The sequence below is a fragment of the Lepidochelys kempii genome, chromosome 14, assembly GCF_965140285.1.
Source record: "Lepidochelys kempii isolate rLepKem1 chromosome 14, rLepKem1.hap1, whole genome shotgun sequence".
Lineage (NCBI taxonomy): Eukaryota > Metazoa > Chordata > Testudines > Cheloniidae > Lepidochelys > Lepidochelys kempii.
The window spans coordinates 50,546,879-50,562,317 of NC_136393.1; the positions used below are offsets into that span (position 1 = coordinate 50,546,879).

Here is a 15,439-nt window from a genome sequence, read left to right on the forward strand (position 1 = left end):
CATCCCAGTGTACAGAGACCCTCTGCCTGCCTGGGGAGATCAGCCCCCTGACGAGACACTGAGACTGCCAAGAGCTGCATCAGAGCCGGGGAAGAAGCAGGGAAGCTACGTCTCCTGCAGCACGGCTTGGGCGGCCCCCGGTTCTGGATCACGCAGACCCCATGGGCCCTGGATGCCAGCGGAGAGGAGATGACGCCTCGTGAGCATCACACGGGGCCGCTCAAAGGCCAGGCTGTCAGCCTGGGGTGCGCTGGCTCTGGGGGACAGAGCGGGCCCTGGGACAGCACATCCTAAAGGAGGACAAGGGGGTCAGACTGAGCCAGGCTGAGATCGGGGAACCAGGGCCCCTGCAGCTTGGGGAGAGGCAAACGGTCTCTCGGGGAGACTGGAAATTCCCTGGCTAGGAACAGGACCGGGTGCAGGCTCCGGAGCCGGCTCTTCCCTGCGTTGCCCGTCACCTGCCAGGCCTCATTCCTCGACCACGCCGCGCTCGGCCGCGCTGGGGGCTTCGCTCCACACAGGACATCAGGGGGTCGGCTTCCTCCTGCCGGGGTGACGACCTCGTCCCGCCCTGTTCGCGGACGCAGGGCGCTGCGCTGGTGTCGGTTCGGAGTCGGGAGCTGCTCGCCCCTGGGGACAGGGCCGGATCCGCAGCCAATCCCCCTGCGCTGCAGCCAGTTCGTGCCAGGCTCCCTCCCCTGCTCCGTACTGAGCTCACCTCCACGCGAGTGCCCCCCGCCTGGCACTGCCCGAAGCACTCCCCTGTCCGGCCCGGCTGTGGGAAACGACGGGCGCCGAGCCCATCCGCGAGGTGCTGAGGCTCCGGGGAAGCCGGACTCTCCTGGTCGGACGCCCCGAGGTGTGAGCAGGCAGGGACAGCGGGAGCCACCGGGGCGCTCTCGTGAGCGCTGTCACTGCCGTGTGTCCACACACAACACCCCCCAGCAGAGACATCGGGGCAGGCGGAGACCTCCCGCAGGCTGCTGGCCGTCCTGAGCAAAGCAGGGAATTGTCCCCCCTCTCCTGAGCAATAACCCCTGTGGGACTGTGCACCCTGGCTGCACACGAGCGGAGCCTGCCCGGGGGGGCCGCCTGCACCGTGCGTCACGGCTGGGGCTGCAGCCCCGCGTTCAGCACCGGGGATTATCGCCTCCCCCTCACGCTCAGTCTCGCTCACTGGCCCCGGGCGGCCGCCCCTCTGCTAACCGCGGTGGGGGAGATCTGTGTGTGGGAGACACCAACTGGGAACCTGCCACCCCCAGTGCTGGGGGGGCCCTCATCCCAGGGCGAGGGGTGGGAGTTTGGGAGACTCAGAGGGAGCCCCCCACCCAGGAGCCGGAGGAGAAGCAGGGGGCTGTGGGTGGGGGTAGGAGGAAACTTGGGGGGGGGGGACCAGGGGCTGTGGGAGGGGGTAGGAGGGAACCTCAGGGGGAGCAGGAGGCTGTGGGAGGGGGTAGGAGGGAACCGGGGGGAGGAGCAGGGGGATGTGGGAGGGGGTAGGAGGGAATGGAGGGAGCAGGGGGGCTTTGGGAGGGGGTAGGAGAGAATTTGGGGGGGGACCAGGGGGCTGTGGGGGGAGGGTAGGAGGAAACGGGGGGGAGCAGGGGGCTGTGGGGGGAGGGTAGGAGGGAATGGGGGGAACAGGGGGCTGTGGGGGGAGGGTAGGAGGAAACAGGGGGGAGCAGGGGGCTGTGGGGGGAGGGTAGGAGGAAACAGGGGGGAGCAGAGGGCTGTGGGGGGAGGGTAGGAGGAAACAGGGGGGAGCAGAGGGCTGTGGGGGGAGGGTAGGAGGAAACAGGGGGGAGCAGAGGGCTGTGGGGGGAGGGTAGGAGGAAACAGGGGGGAGCAGAGGGCTGTGGGGGGGTAGGAGGGGGCTGTGGGAGGGAGTAGGAGGGAACTTGTGGGGGGAGCAGAGGGATGTGGGGGGGTAGGAGAAGGCTGTGGGATAGGGTAGGAAGGAACTTGTGGGGGGAGCAGGGGGCTGTGGGGGGTAGGAGGGAACTTGGGGGGGAGCAGGGAGCTGTGGGGGGGTAGGAGGGAATGGGGAGAACAGGGAGGCTTTGGGAGGGGGTAGGAGAGAATTTGGGGGGGGACCAGGGGGCTGTGGGGGGAGCACGGGGCTGTGGGGGGAGGGTAGGAGGAAACGGGGGGGAGCAGGGGGCTGTGGGGGGGAGTAGGAGGGAACTTGTGGGGGGAGCAGAGGGCTGTGGGAGGGGTAGGAGAAGGCTGTGGGATAGGGTAGGAGGGAACCTGGGGGTGGAGCAGGGGGCTGTGGGGGGGGTAGGAGGGAACCGGGGGGTGGAGCAGGGGCTGTGGGGGGGGGTAGGAGGGAACTTGGGGGGGAGCAGGGAGCTGTGGGGGGGTAGGAGGGAACTTGGGGGGGAGCAGGGAGGCTTTGGGAGGGGGTAGGAGAGAATTTGGGGGGGACCAGGGGGCTGTGGGGGGAGCACGGGGCTGTGGGGGGAGGGTAGGAGGAAACGGGGGGTAGGAGTGGGCTGTGGGAGGGAGTAGGAGGGAACTTGTGGGGGGAGCAGAGGGCTGTGGGGGGGGGTAGGAGGGAACTTGTGGGGGGGGAGCAGGGAGGCTTTGGGAGGGTAGGAGGGAATGGGGAGAACAGGGAGGCTTTGGGAGGGAGTAGGAGAGAATTTGGGGGGGACCAGGGAGCTGTGGGGGGAGCAGGAGGCTGTGGGAGGGGGTAGGAGGAAACCAGGGAGGAGCAGGGGGCTGTGGAGGGGGTAGGAGGGAATGGGGAGGAACAGGGGGGCTTTGGGAGGGGGTAGGAGAGAATTTGGGGGGGACCAGGGGGCTGTGGGGGGAGCACGGGGCTGTGGGGGGAGGGTAGGAGGAAACGGGGGGGGAGCAGGGGGCTGTGGGGGGGTAGGAGGGGGCTGTGGAAGGGAGTAGGAGGGAACTTGTGGGGGGAGCAGAGGGCTGTGGGGGGGGGGTAGGAGAAGGCTGTGGGATAGGGTAGGAAGGAACTTGTGGGGGGAGCAGGGGGCCGTGGGGGGTAGGAGGGAACCTGGGGGTGGAGCAGGGGGCTGTGGGGGGGTAGGAGGGAACTTGGGGGGGAGCAGGGAGCTGTGGGGGGTAGGAGGGAATGGGGGGAACAGGGGGGCTTTGGGAGGGGGTAAGAGAATTTGGGGGGGACCAGGGGGCTGTGGGGGGAGCAGGAGGCTGTGGGAGGGGGTAGGAGGGAACCTGTTGGGGGAGCAGGGGAACGGGGGGGGGGAACAGGGGTAAGGAGGCTACAGCGTCACCGTCCCCGAGAGGGCGAAATGGCCGGACAGACCCGCACCCCACGGGAGTGTTTGTGTGTCAGGCCCAACTCCTGCTCCCCCCGGCTCTGAGCTGGGCGCTCTGGGGGGGGCGGGGGGGGGGGGAGCGGCCCGGGGGCGGGGGGGGCACTGCAGGAAAGGCTGAAACCCCAGCGGCCCGGGGGCGGGGGGGGCACTGCAGGAAAGGCTGAAACCCACGTGCAGACTAACGGGCCCCTGCCAGGTACTGCTGACCGAGGGGGGGACCCTGCCCCAACACCCGCCCCGGTCCCTGCCCGGGACCTACGCCAGCTCCCTCGCCAGGCACCTCCCACCCCGACGCTGCCCCAGCCAAGCCCCCTGTCGGAGCCGGCAGCAGAGGGGCAGGTGGGGGGTGGGGCTCACTCATGGGATCCCTTCCCCCCCACCACTCACTTTGGGTCCCCTCCCTCTCTCCGGCTGGCAGTACGTGGGGCCAAGGATCAGGCAGGGACTGCCTCTGGTGCCCCCCCCGTCAGTGTCCCACCAGCCGCAGCCCCCTCTGCAGACACCGCTGCTGGGGGAATCCTCTGCCCCTGCACACGCAGAATTCACGTCCCCCCCACACACACACACACGCAGCTGGCGAGGGGCTGCAGTGACACCCTCGGCCCAGCCTGCGGCGCCCCCCACAGCACCCCGCCCCCGGGGCCGCGTTGGGGGCTTGCAATATGGGGGTGGGACAGACAGAGCGGGACGCACGGGGCTGCTCGGGGGTCACGGACTGGGCTCAGCAGGGCTGGAGGGGGGACAGGCTGAATGGGAATGGAGGTGCAGGGCCACATGGGGACAGGGGCAGATGTGCCTCGCTGAATGAGAGAGGCTAGGGGGTCAGCTGGGGTCTGCAAGGGGGAGGCTCCCCAGCTCCCTAGCAATCCCCCATGCCCCCAAAAATCCTGTTCCATACTTCTCCCAGGCACCCCCAACAACCTCCCGGTTCACGCCCAGCAACGACCTCCCTCTCCCTCAGCTGCTCCGTTACCCCCGACTCCCCCCAGCCATTCCTGCTTCTGAGGGGGGGGCAGGGAAACCGGTCCTGTACTTTAGTGTAAATGAATTACTCCGCGGTCTGTATCGACAGGCCTAGTAAGGAATCTAGGTGTCACAAAACCAATTTCCTGAATCTTTGTCGTCTGTACTGTCACCGACATACTTGTGACAAGTATTCTGAACTAAATTACAACAAATAATTGAAACTGGAAGGATAATATTGGGTCATTTTGAGAAAAACAGTGCAGCATTTTAAAACACGGCGCGCAGAACGGGGAAGGTTTTGGCGCAGAATTCCCCCGGGGCAGCGGGGGAGCGGGGCAGAGCAGCACCCCCTGCTGGTGGGGAGAGGCCGAGCAGCGGCCGCTCCAGCCCTGAGCCGCCGGGAACGGGGGCAGGACTCAGGCCGGTGCCCCACGAGCGGGGAGGCGGGAGGGGGTCAATATCAGGGGAGGGGGGCAGTGGCTGGGGAGGGGGCGGCAGGGGCTGGGGAGCAGCCCCCCAGCACAGGGTTTGGGGCGGGCAAGCAGAGCCCCCCTCTCAGCATGGGGGGGCCGGCGTCCTTAGGGGCAGGTCAGGCCTCACAGCAGGGACCAAGGGGCCAGACGGGCCAGGAGGGGGTTAAACCAGCCCCAGAGGGGGAGCGCTAAGGGGGCAGACATGGGGCAGGGCCCCAAAGCACCCCGGGGCGGGGCCAGGCAGGGAATTAGCTCTCACGGCTGCGGTCTCAGGGTGGGGGGGCACCGGGGGGGCTGGGGACGCTCCGGGGCGCGGACCTGGGGAGCTGGGCAGGGGCAATCCCGGCTCAGGGCAGGGCGGGCACTGGGGGGGGGGGCACAGCAGAGACCCCCACTCCCCCGCCCCCCCCCCGCTCGGGACGGGTCAGCAGCGCCTGGCACTGACCCCTCACGGACCCCAGCAGCGCGATCTGGGGGCCTGGCCTCCGCTCCCCCCACCCCGACCCACCAGCCCCGCCCTGCCGGGCCCCTCCCCCCACGGGTCCCCTCCTCCGCTCCCCCCACCCCGACCCCCCCAGCCCCCGCCCTGCCGGGCCCCTCCCCCCACGGGTCCCCTCCTCCGCTCCCCCCACCCCGACCCCCCCAGCCCCCGCCCTGCCGGGCCCCTCTGTCCCCTCCCCCCACGGGTCCCCCTCCTCCGCTCCCCCCACCCCGACCCCCCAGCCCCCGCCCTGCCGGGCCCCTCTGTCCCCTCCCCCCACGGGTCCCCCTCCTCCGCTCCCCCCACCCCGACCCCCCAGCCCCCGCCCTGCCGGGCCCCTCTGTCCCCTCCCCCCACGGGTCCCCCTCCTCCGCTCCCCCCACCCCGACCCCCCAGCCCCCGCCCTGCCGGGCCCCTCTGTCCCCTCCCCCCACGGGTCCCCCTCCACCGCTCCCCCCACCCCGACCCCCCCAGCCCCCGCCCTGCCGGGCCCCTCTGTCCCCTCCCCCCACGGGTCCCCCCCAGGAGGAGCCCCGCCCGTGTCCGGTCCGGGCCCCGCACTCACCCGCGCTCTGGTTGTAGCGGCCGCGCAGGGTGACCAGGCCCGCTCGGAACCCGGGCTCCTCGCCCCGCAAGATCTGCGTCTGCCGCTCCCAGTACTGCGCGTCCAGCTGCCGCCCCGCCCAGGCCGCGCCGGGCTGCGCTCGCCCCGTCTCGCTGCTGTAGTCCATGAAGAGCTCCCCGTCCACGTAGCCCACGATGCTGAACGCGGGCACCCCCGGGCCGGGCTGCGACACCCCCGTGTAGAAATAGCGCAGCGAGCCTGGGCCTGGGGGGGGAGACGGGGGGGTCAGAGCCGCCGGCACCGGGCACCGGGCACCGCGGGGGGGGGGGGGGGGAGGAGACGGGGGCGGGGGCGGGGCCGGCCGCGGGAGCAGCAGCAGCAGCAGCAGCAGGAGGAGGGTGGGGGAGGGGAGGGCTGGACACCCCCCGGGGGAGGGGGGGGCAGCAGGGGAGCGGGAAGAAGGAAAGGGGTCCTGCACGAGGGCAGGGCAGGAGGGCAGCAGAGAGAGGAGGGGGTGTGCGGGGGAGGGGTAGGACTGCAGAGGGGGGAAGGGCAGGGGGAGCAGGGCTGGAGGGGGTGTGAGGGGGAGGGGAGCAGACAGAGGAGGGGGTGTGCAGGGGGGGGTAGGACTGCAGAGGGGGGAAGGGCAGGGGGAGCAGGGCTGGAGGGGGTGTGAGGGGGAGGGGAGCAGACAGAGGAGGGGGTGTGCGGGGGGGGTAGGACTGCAGAGGGGGGAGGGGCAGGGGGAGCAGGGCTGGAGGGGGTGTGAGGGGGAGGGGAGCAGAGAGAGGAGGGGGTGTGCGGGGGGGTAGGACTGCAGAGGGGGGAGGGGCAGGGGGAGCAGACAGAGGAGGGGGTGTGCAGGGGGGGTAGGACTGCAGAGGGGGGAGGGGCAGGGGGAGCAGGGCTGGAGGGGGTGTGAGGGGGAGGGGGAGCAGAGAGAGGAGGGGGTGTGCAGGGGGGTAGGACTGCAGAGGGGGAGGGGCAGGGGGAGCAGGGCTGGAGGGGGTGTGCAGGGGAGGGGAGCAGAGAGAGGAGGGGGTGTGCAGGGGGGGTAGGACTGCAGAGGGGGGAGGGGCAGGAGGGGAGCAGAGAGTGGAGGGGGTGTGAGGGGGAGGGCAGCAGACAGAGGAGGGGGTGTGCAGGGGGGGTAGGACTGCAGAGGGGGGAGGGGCAGGGGGAGCAGACAGAGGAGGGGGTGTGCAGGGGGGGTAGGACTGCAGAGGGGGGAGGGGCAGGGGGAGCAGGGCTGGAGGGGGTGTGAGGGGGAGGGGAGCAGAGAGAGGAGGGGGTGTGCAGGGGGGTAGGACTGCAGAGGGGGGAGCGGCAGGGGGGCACCAGGCTGGAGGGGGGTGAGGAGGAGGATGTGGTTATGGGGCACAGGGCTGGCAGGAGGGAGAGGTTATGGGGGAGGACAGCCATTGTGCCAGGAGGAGCCCCCAGGGGAGGGTGGAGCAGGAGGAGAAGGGGGGGGTAGGAGATGCAAGAGCTGAAGCTTGGGTGGGGGGGCAGTTGTGGGGCGGGGGGGGGTCTATGGAGGGGGAATGTGCCCAAGCTGAGGGGGGGGGAGCGCAGGGCCCCGGCTGTGCACACAATTGATCACAGATTCATGCTGCAGCTGCCCCCCAGGTCCCCCACAGGGATTGGGGCCCCTGTTGCGCCAGGCACTGCACGAGCCCTGCCCCATGGAGCTCACAGGCTGATGTCCCCTCCCTGCCGTCGGGTTCACCCCACAGGCAGGGTGGGGGGGAGGGGGGGGAGAGAAGGGCTGCAACTCCCAGACAAAGGGTCTGGTGCTGCAGAGACCGAACCCCCGCGTCCCTTCACCCCTGTGAGTGTCCCCCCCCCCCCGCAAATGTCAGACACTGCTCAGGGGAGTTACACGGCTGGGGGTCAGGGCCTGGGGGTCAGGCTGCTGCAGGCTTGTTTGGTCCCACTAGGTCCTCAGCGTGTCGGGGGCTCAGACCCTGCAGGGTTGCCATGTGGACCCTCCCCCCTCCCTAAGCCCCCCTCACCCGAGTAACGTTACACACGGTGTCTGCAGGATCGGGGCCCTGTTCTCTAGTCACCAGTTACAGCCCAGAGCCCCCCTGCGCTGGGCGCTGGACACACACCAGGGACAGCCCTGGCCTACGTCTGAGCTGGGAGAGACCAGACGGCGCTAACCGGAGACAGAGCTCCCCCTTTTCTTCCCCTCCGCTCCTCCGGCTGCTGAGCGCCCTGGGTCCCCACCTCAGCGCCAGCCACTTGCCCTCTCGCTCCCCTTTGTTCAGAGCCTCGGGGCCCGATCCGGCGAGTGGGCTGCTGGTGCTGCTCCTCTCTGGCCGACTAGTTATCGAATCAGTGGAGCAGGGGGCTGGACCCACCGTCTCCCACCTCCTCGGTGAGGGCTCCAACCCTGTTGCCCAGTCCACCAATTTTGTGAGCCCCCTTTGTAACTCTTCGCAGTCTGCTTTGGACTTAACTATATTAGGTAGTTTTGTATCATCTGCAAATTTTGCCACCTCACTGTTTACTCCTTTTTCCAAGATCATTTATGAATATGATGAATAGGACTGGTCCCAGTACAGACCCCTGGGGGACACCACTATTTACCTCTCTCCATTCTGAAAACGGACCATTTATTCCTACCCTTTGTTTCCTCTTTCAACCAGTTACCGATCCATGAGAGGACCTTCCCTCTTATCCCATGACAGCTCACTTTGCTTAAGAGCCTTTGGTGAGGGACCTTGTCAAGGGCTTTCTGAAAGTCTAAGTACACTATATCCACTGGATCCCCTTGTCCACATGCTTGTTGACCCCCTCAAAGAATTCTAGATGATTGGTGAGGCATGATTTCATTTTACAAAAACCATGTTGACTCTTCCCCCAAACTGTGTTCATTCTCTGTGTCTGAGAATTCTGTTCTGAAACTATAGTTTCAACCAGTTTGCCTGGTACTGAAGTCAGGTTTACAGGCCTGTAATTACCAGGATCACCTCTGGAGCCTTTTTAAAAAATTGGCATCACATTAGCTATCCTCCAGCCATCTGGTACAAAAGCGGATTTAAATGACAGGCTACGTATAGCACAGTTTGTAGTTCTGCAATTTAATATTGGAGTTCCTACAGAACTCTGGGGTGATACCACCTGGTCCCAGTGACTTATTACTGTTTAATCAATTTGTTCCAAAACCTCCTCTAATGACACCTCAATCTGGGACAGTTCCTCAGATGTGTCACCTAAAAAGTATGGCTCAGGTTTGGGAAGGTCCTTCCCATCCTCAGCCATGAAGACCGATGCAAAAAATTCATTTAGTTTCTCCGCAGCGGCCTTATCGTCTTTGAGTTCTCCTTTAGCACCTCCATCGGCCAGGGGCCCCACTGGTTGTTTAGCAGCCTTCCTGCTTCTGATGAACTTCAATTTTTTTTCGCTATTACTTTTTGATTCTTTGGCTAGTTGTTCTTCAAATTCTTTTTTAGCCTTCCTAATTACATTTTCACACTTCACTTACCAGAGTTTTTGCTCCTTTCCATTTTATTCAATAGGATTTAAATTCTACTTTCTAAAGGATGCCTTTTTGTCTCTCTCGGCTTCTTTTACTTTGTTGTTTAGCCAGGGTGGCACTTTTTCAGTTCTCTTACTATGGTTTTTAATTTGGGGTATACATTTAAGCCTCTATTACAGCATCTTTCAAAAGTTTCCATGCAGTTTGCAGGGATTTCACTTTTGGGACTGTACCTTTTAATTTCTGTTTAATGAGCTTCCTCATTTTTGTGTAGTTCCCCTTTCTGAAATTAAATGCCATTGTGGTGGCTGCTGTGATGTTTTCCCTGCCACAGGGATGTTTAATTATATTATGGTCACCATTACCAAGCCGTCCAGCTCTATTCACCTCTCGGACCAGATCCTGTGCTCCACTTAGGACTAAATCAAGAATTGCCTCTGCCCTTGTAGGTTCCAGGACTAGCGGCTCCAAGAAGCCGTCATTTAAGGTGTCAAGAAACTTTATCTCTGCATTCCGTCCTGAGGTGACATGCACCCGGTCAGTATGGGGATAGCTGAAATCCCCATTGAGTTTTTAAATTTTTTTTATAGCTTCTCTAATCTCCCTGCGCATTTCGCTGTCACTATCACCATCCTGGTCAGGTGGTCAGTAATCAGGGTGGATAAAAATCCGTGATTTTAAAAAAATCAGATGTTTTTATTTAAATCAAATTTTTTTGATAAAATGCTTTGAGGAAAACACCTAAATATACATTATACCTCAAAGATATCTCATCACGGAATAGGGATTATCAATTCTAATTCTACATTATGAGACAATATATCCATGTCATGTTTAAGAAAAGTTTCGTAAATGAGTTTGAATAGTTCATAGATTAGGGACCCAATCTTATGGGGTTCCAAGGGCTTCTGTATAGATTTAGGTTAATCTTTCTATTTACCCAGTGGGACTCAGTGCTCAGTCTAGAAGATACCATCAGAGCTGCTTAGTTTTGCAGTTCTCAAACTGTGGATTTGTGTCTCCAGAGATAACATGCTTGTTAACAGCAAAAAAAAAGCTTTTTAAATAAATAGAGGTGAGAAATAACAGACCTCAACCCTATTGTCTCTCTGCAAATTTGTGTACACAGAGTCAATCCCTTACCTGTCTCTAAAAGTGCAAAGTTTCAAAAAGTTCAATGAAGAGAAGATTGTTGGGGGCCCGAATAGATCTGGACAAGGAGAAGACGTCTGGAGATAAATGTGAGACGGGAGGGACAGGCAGTAGAAACAAAAGTGAACTGTTTGAGCAGCATATTTCAGAAGGCTTGAGGTCTTTCTGAGTGTAGCCTTCATTGATCTGAGATCTACCATACCATCCTCTCACTAGAGGGGAAAGCCTGGAATGGCAGCAGGCCGTAAGAGACCCAGTTTGGGAATTTTAATGAAGTTCCTCTACCTGTGGGTAAGACACGCATGCGTGCAAAATGCAAACAGTGCAACAAAGAAATGCACGGCCTGGTTGCCCGAATGAAACATCATGAGAAGTGTTCCTTTCATCACCTTCAACACAGCTTCCTCCTGAGAAGGAACATGTCTGAACATGCAGGATCTTCAGGTTGGTAAACTTTTTTATTTCACACTTCTTTCTTAAGGACTGCCTGTCTTCCTTCAGGACTATTCTTGAATTCTCATGGCTGAACATATATACTCTATGGCCCTATCATTTTAGATGCAGTTGTGATAAAAAATAAACAGCTGAAATAGGCAGATCCTCCTTTTACAATTTCACCTTTAAAGTAGTGCTGAGTGTCAGTGAGTGAGCAATGAGTAATACTAAAATGAGCAATATGGTAACAATAATTAAATAACCGCATTGACTTATTTTGTTTAGGAGAATCCATCCTCAACATACAGGATTCTGAAGACTATACACCTTCAAGATCACCATCATTTTCTAGAGTTTCAGAGTTATCTGCCAATGACAGTGTTTCAGTCACATCATGCAGGTCACATAGCCACAGTATATCACCTGTAGCAAAAAGAAAAAAAAATTCCACCATCCAGAAACAACCATGGATAAGTCTGTGATAAGAACCAGCAGCTTACAAAAAGAGGTAACTGATGAAAAAATTGCCCACTTTGTTTATGCAAACAACTCTCCTTTCGGTATGACTGAGAACCCACATTTCATTACCATGGTTCAGTCATTAAGACCAGGATACAGTCCACCCAGCAGAGTAGATGTCACAGGCAAATTGCTGGATAAAGTGTATGAAAGAGAAATTGAGCAGCGTGCAAAAGGTCTAGAGGGTGAAATTATTAACCTGCGTCTTGATGGGTGGAGCAACATCCACAATGATCCTGTTGTGTGTGCCTGTGTGACAACAGAAGAAGGGAATGTCTTCCTTACAGAAACAATCGATACACCAGGAAATGCGCACACAGCAGAATACTGGCAAGAAGCAGGAGTAAAAGCGATAAACTGTGAAAAAAATTCAAATGTCCAGTATGCAGCTTGGTCACAGACAATGCTGCAAATGTATCCAAGATGAGAAGAAATTTAGAGGAGAGTGAAGAGAGTCCCAAGCTAATAACATACGGTTGCAGTGCTCATCTGATGCACCTCCTAGGCAAAGACTTTGGTGTTCCAGAAATAAAGGCTAATGTTGTTGAAATCTCAAAACACTTCCATAACAATCACTTTGCAGCAGCTGCTCTGAAAAGAGTGGGAGGAACCAAGCCAACTCTCCCACAGGACGTGCGATGGAATTCAGCAGTGGACTGTTTTGAGCACTAGATCAAGAACTGGCCTAATCTGATGACCGTTTGTGAACAAAACTGTGAAAAAATAGATGGCACCGTCACAGCCAAAGGTCTCAACGCTGGGATTAAGAGAAATGCCAAACACCTGCGGAGTAACCTGAAGCCTATTTCCGTAGCCTTGAACAAAATGCAGGGAAATCGCTGTTTTATTGCTCATGCTGTTGAAATTTGGAAGAGAAATCTGCAATGACAGAGTTGAATTACAAGCATTAAAAAAACCAAATGGGACAGGCACCATCTCCAGCTCATCTTCTTGCAAATATTCTCAATACCAGGGTCAAACCTGAACTGCTGAAGAGGAGGAGTTGGCGATGACATGGACATCCAGCAATCATCCCTCCATAATGCCAACTAAAATAAACTTCAGAGCGAAGGGTGAACTGTTCAAGAAATAGATGTTCGCTTATGATGTTTTAAAGACAGTCACAGCAGTGAACTGGTGGAAGTCACTGAAGCACCTGGATTCAGAGATGGCTGAAGTGATCATCTCACTTTTACCAGCAGTAGCTTCTTCTGCCGGTGTAGAAAAAATATTTTCTTCCTTTGGACTAATTCATTCCAAACAGAAATCGTTTGTGGCCTGACAAAGCAGGAAAGATGGTTTTTCTTATACGCGCTATCTCAGAGTAGGAAAATGAAGGTGCAGACGACTATGTTAGCTGCAGAAGCCAACATTTTAAATGTCTCATGTTGACCTGGCCGACATCATCAATTTAATTTTGGGGGTTTTTTTAAAAAAATATTTCATTGAACTATTTTGGTTAAAAACAATTTTAACAAAAACAAACCTGATTTAAAAAAAAACTTGAATGTTTAACTAAATTCAAAAATTCATATGCTTGTTTTGTTAAAATATTATGTTTGCTGTTGGAGAAAAAAATCCAGACTACATAACATTGTTGGTTTTAGTTAACTAAAACAATTTAAATGTCTGTCTGGTGATGTTTTCCTCCTAATACAGCATGGCAAGAAAATCCTCCAAATATTAATGATTAACCTGTTGAATTGGAGATATTTATGAAGTCACTGAGAGGTGAACTGTCTGCTTCAATTATCTTTGGTAAATGAAATAACCAAACAATCATTCATTTTCTGATATAGCCTGATATAGCTGTAAAACTCATCTGAAAAGTTTTCAAAATAAATCACTGTTTAAAAATGTATCGTGTGTACCTTCTAAAAATGAAAACTACGTCTCTCTCTGAGTGGTGAAGAATATGTATTAAGGTTAGAACAACCAACAAGAATGCACTTTTATGCAGAACTCCATGATTAAATCGAGTCTTCCTGACTAGAGATTTAAACTACGATTTAAATCAAATCCACCCTGTTGGTAATATATCCCTAACGCTAGATTCTTATTATTCAAGTATGGAATTGCTATCCATAGGAATTCTGTGGTACAGTTTGGTTCATTTAAGATTTTTACTTCATTTGACTCAACCCTCTCTTTCCCATAGTGCCACTCCCCCACCAGCATGACCCATTCTGTCCTTCTGATATATTTTGTACCCTGGTATTACTGTGTCCCATTGACTGTCCTCATTCCACCAAGTTTCTGTGATGCCTATTCTATCCATAGCCTCATTTAATACGAGGCACTCTCGTTCACCCATCTTAGTATTTAGACTTCTAGCATTGGTATATAAGCACTTTAAAAACTTGTCACTTTTTAGCGGTCTGCCATTACGGGATGTAATTGAATGGGACTCTATTTTCATTTCAGTTTCTCATCAGATCCTACCCGTATTTTGACAGGTTTCAGAGTAGCAGCCGTGTTAGTCTGTATTCGCAAAAAGAAAAGGAGGACTTGTGGCACCTTAGAGACTAACCAATTTATTAGAGCATAAGCTTTCGTGAGCTACAGCTCACTTCCTCAGATGCATATCGTGGAAACTGCAGCAGGCTTTATATATACACAGAGAATATGAAACAATACCTATTCCCACCCCACTGTCCTGCTGGTAATAGCTTATCTAAAGTGATTTCCAGCACAAATCCAGGTTTTCTCACCCTCCACCCCCCCACACAAATTCACTCTCCTGCTGGTGATAGCCCATCCAAAGTGACAACTCTTTACACAATGTGCATGACAATCAAGCTGGGCTATTTCCTGCATAAATCCAGGTTCTCACATCCCCCCACCCCCATACACACACAAACTAACTCTCCTGCTGGTAATAGCTCATCCAAACTGACCACTCTTCAAGTTAAAATCCAAGTTAAACCAGAACATCTGGGGGGGGGGTAGGAAAAAACAAGAGGAAACAGGCTACCTTGCATAATGACTTAGCCACTCCCAGTCTCTATTTAAGCCTAAATTAATAGTATCCAATTTGCAAATGAATTCCAATTCAGCAGTTTCTCGCTGGAGTCTGGATTTGAAGTTTTTTTGTTTTAAGATAGCGACCTTCATGTCTGTGATCGCGTGACCAGAGAGATTGAAGTGTTCTCCGACTGGTTTATGAATGTTACAATTCTTGACATCTGATTTGTGTCCATTTATTCTTTTACGTAGAGACTGTCCAGTTTGACCAATGTACATGGCAGAGGGGCATTGCTGGCACATGATGGCATAGATCACATTGGTGGATGTGCAGGTGAACGAGCCTCTGATAGTGTGGCTGATGTTATTAGGCCCTGTGATGGTGTCCCCTGAATAGATATATTTGAGCATGAGCTTTCGTGAGTTACAGCATCCGATGAAGTGAGCTGTAGCTCACGAAAGCTTATTCTCAAATAAATTTGAGTCTCTAAGGTGCCACAAGTCCTCCTTTTCTTTTTACCCGTATTTTGTCATCTTCCATCCTCCCCTCCTTACTAGGACATAGAGAATCTCCATTAATAGACCCTCCCCTAAGGGATGTCTCTGTCTGAACCACATGCTCCTCCGCACCTGTCGGCTTTCCCCCAGCTCCTAGTTTAAAAACTGCTCTACGACCTTTTTAATGTTAAGAGCCAGCAATCTGGTTCTGTTTTGGTTTCGGTGGAGCCCATCCCTCCTGTATAGGCTCCCCCTTTCCCAAAAGTTTCCCCTGTTCCTAATAAATCTAAACCCATCCTCCCTACACCATCGTCTCATCCATCCATTGAGACCCTGCAGCTCTGCCTGTCTAACTGGCCCTGCGCAGGGAACTGGGAGAATCTTTGAGAATGCTACCATGGGGGTCCTGGACTTCCATTGGTTACCTAGCAGCCTAAATTTGGCCTCCAGGACCTCTCTCCTACCCTTCCCTAGGTCACTGGTACCTACATATACCACGACCACCGGCTCCTCCCCAGCACAGCACAAGTCTCTCTAGACGTCTCGAGAGATCTGCAACCTTCGCACCAGGCAGGCAAGTCACCTTGCAGTTCTCCC

The 15,439-nt window shown here is 56.5% G+C and overlaps 1 protein-coding gene across 1 annotated transcript in view; it reads right to left on the minus strand.

Annotated features, from left to right (window-relative positions):
• Nucleotides 1-15,439, minus strand: part of LOC144929279 (class I histocompatibility antigen, Gogo-OKO alpha chain-like) — a 49,030-nt gene that overhangs the window by 14,362 nt on the left and 19,229 nt on the right. The window contains exon 6 of the mRNA XM_078848400.1: nucleotides 5,788-6,051. Within this exon, the coding sequence (XP_078704526.1) occupies nucleotides 5,788-6,051 (264 nt within the window). The remainder of the gene's footprint in view (nucleotides 1-5,787; nucleotides 6,052-15,439) is intronic.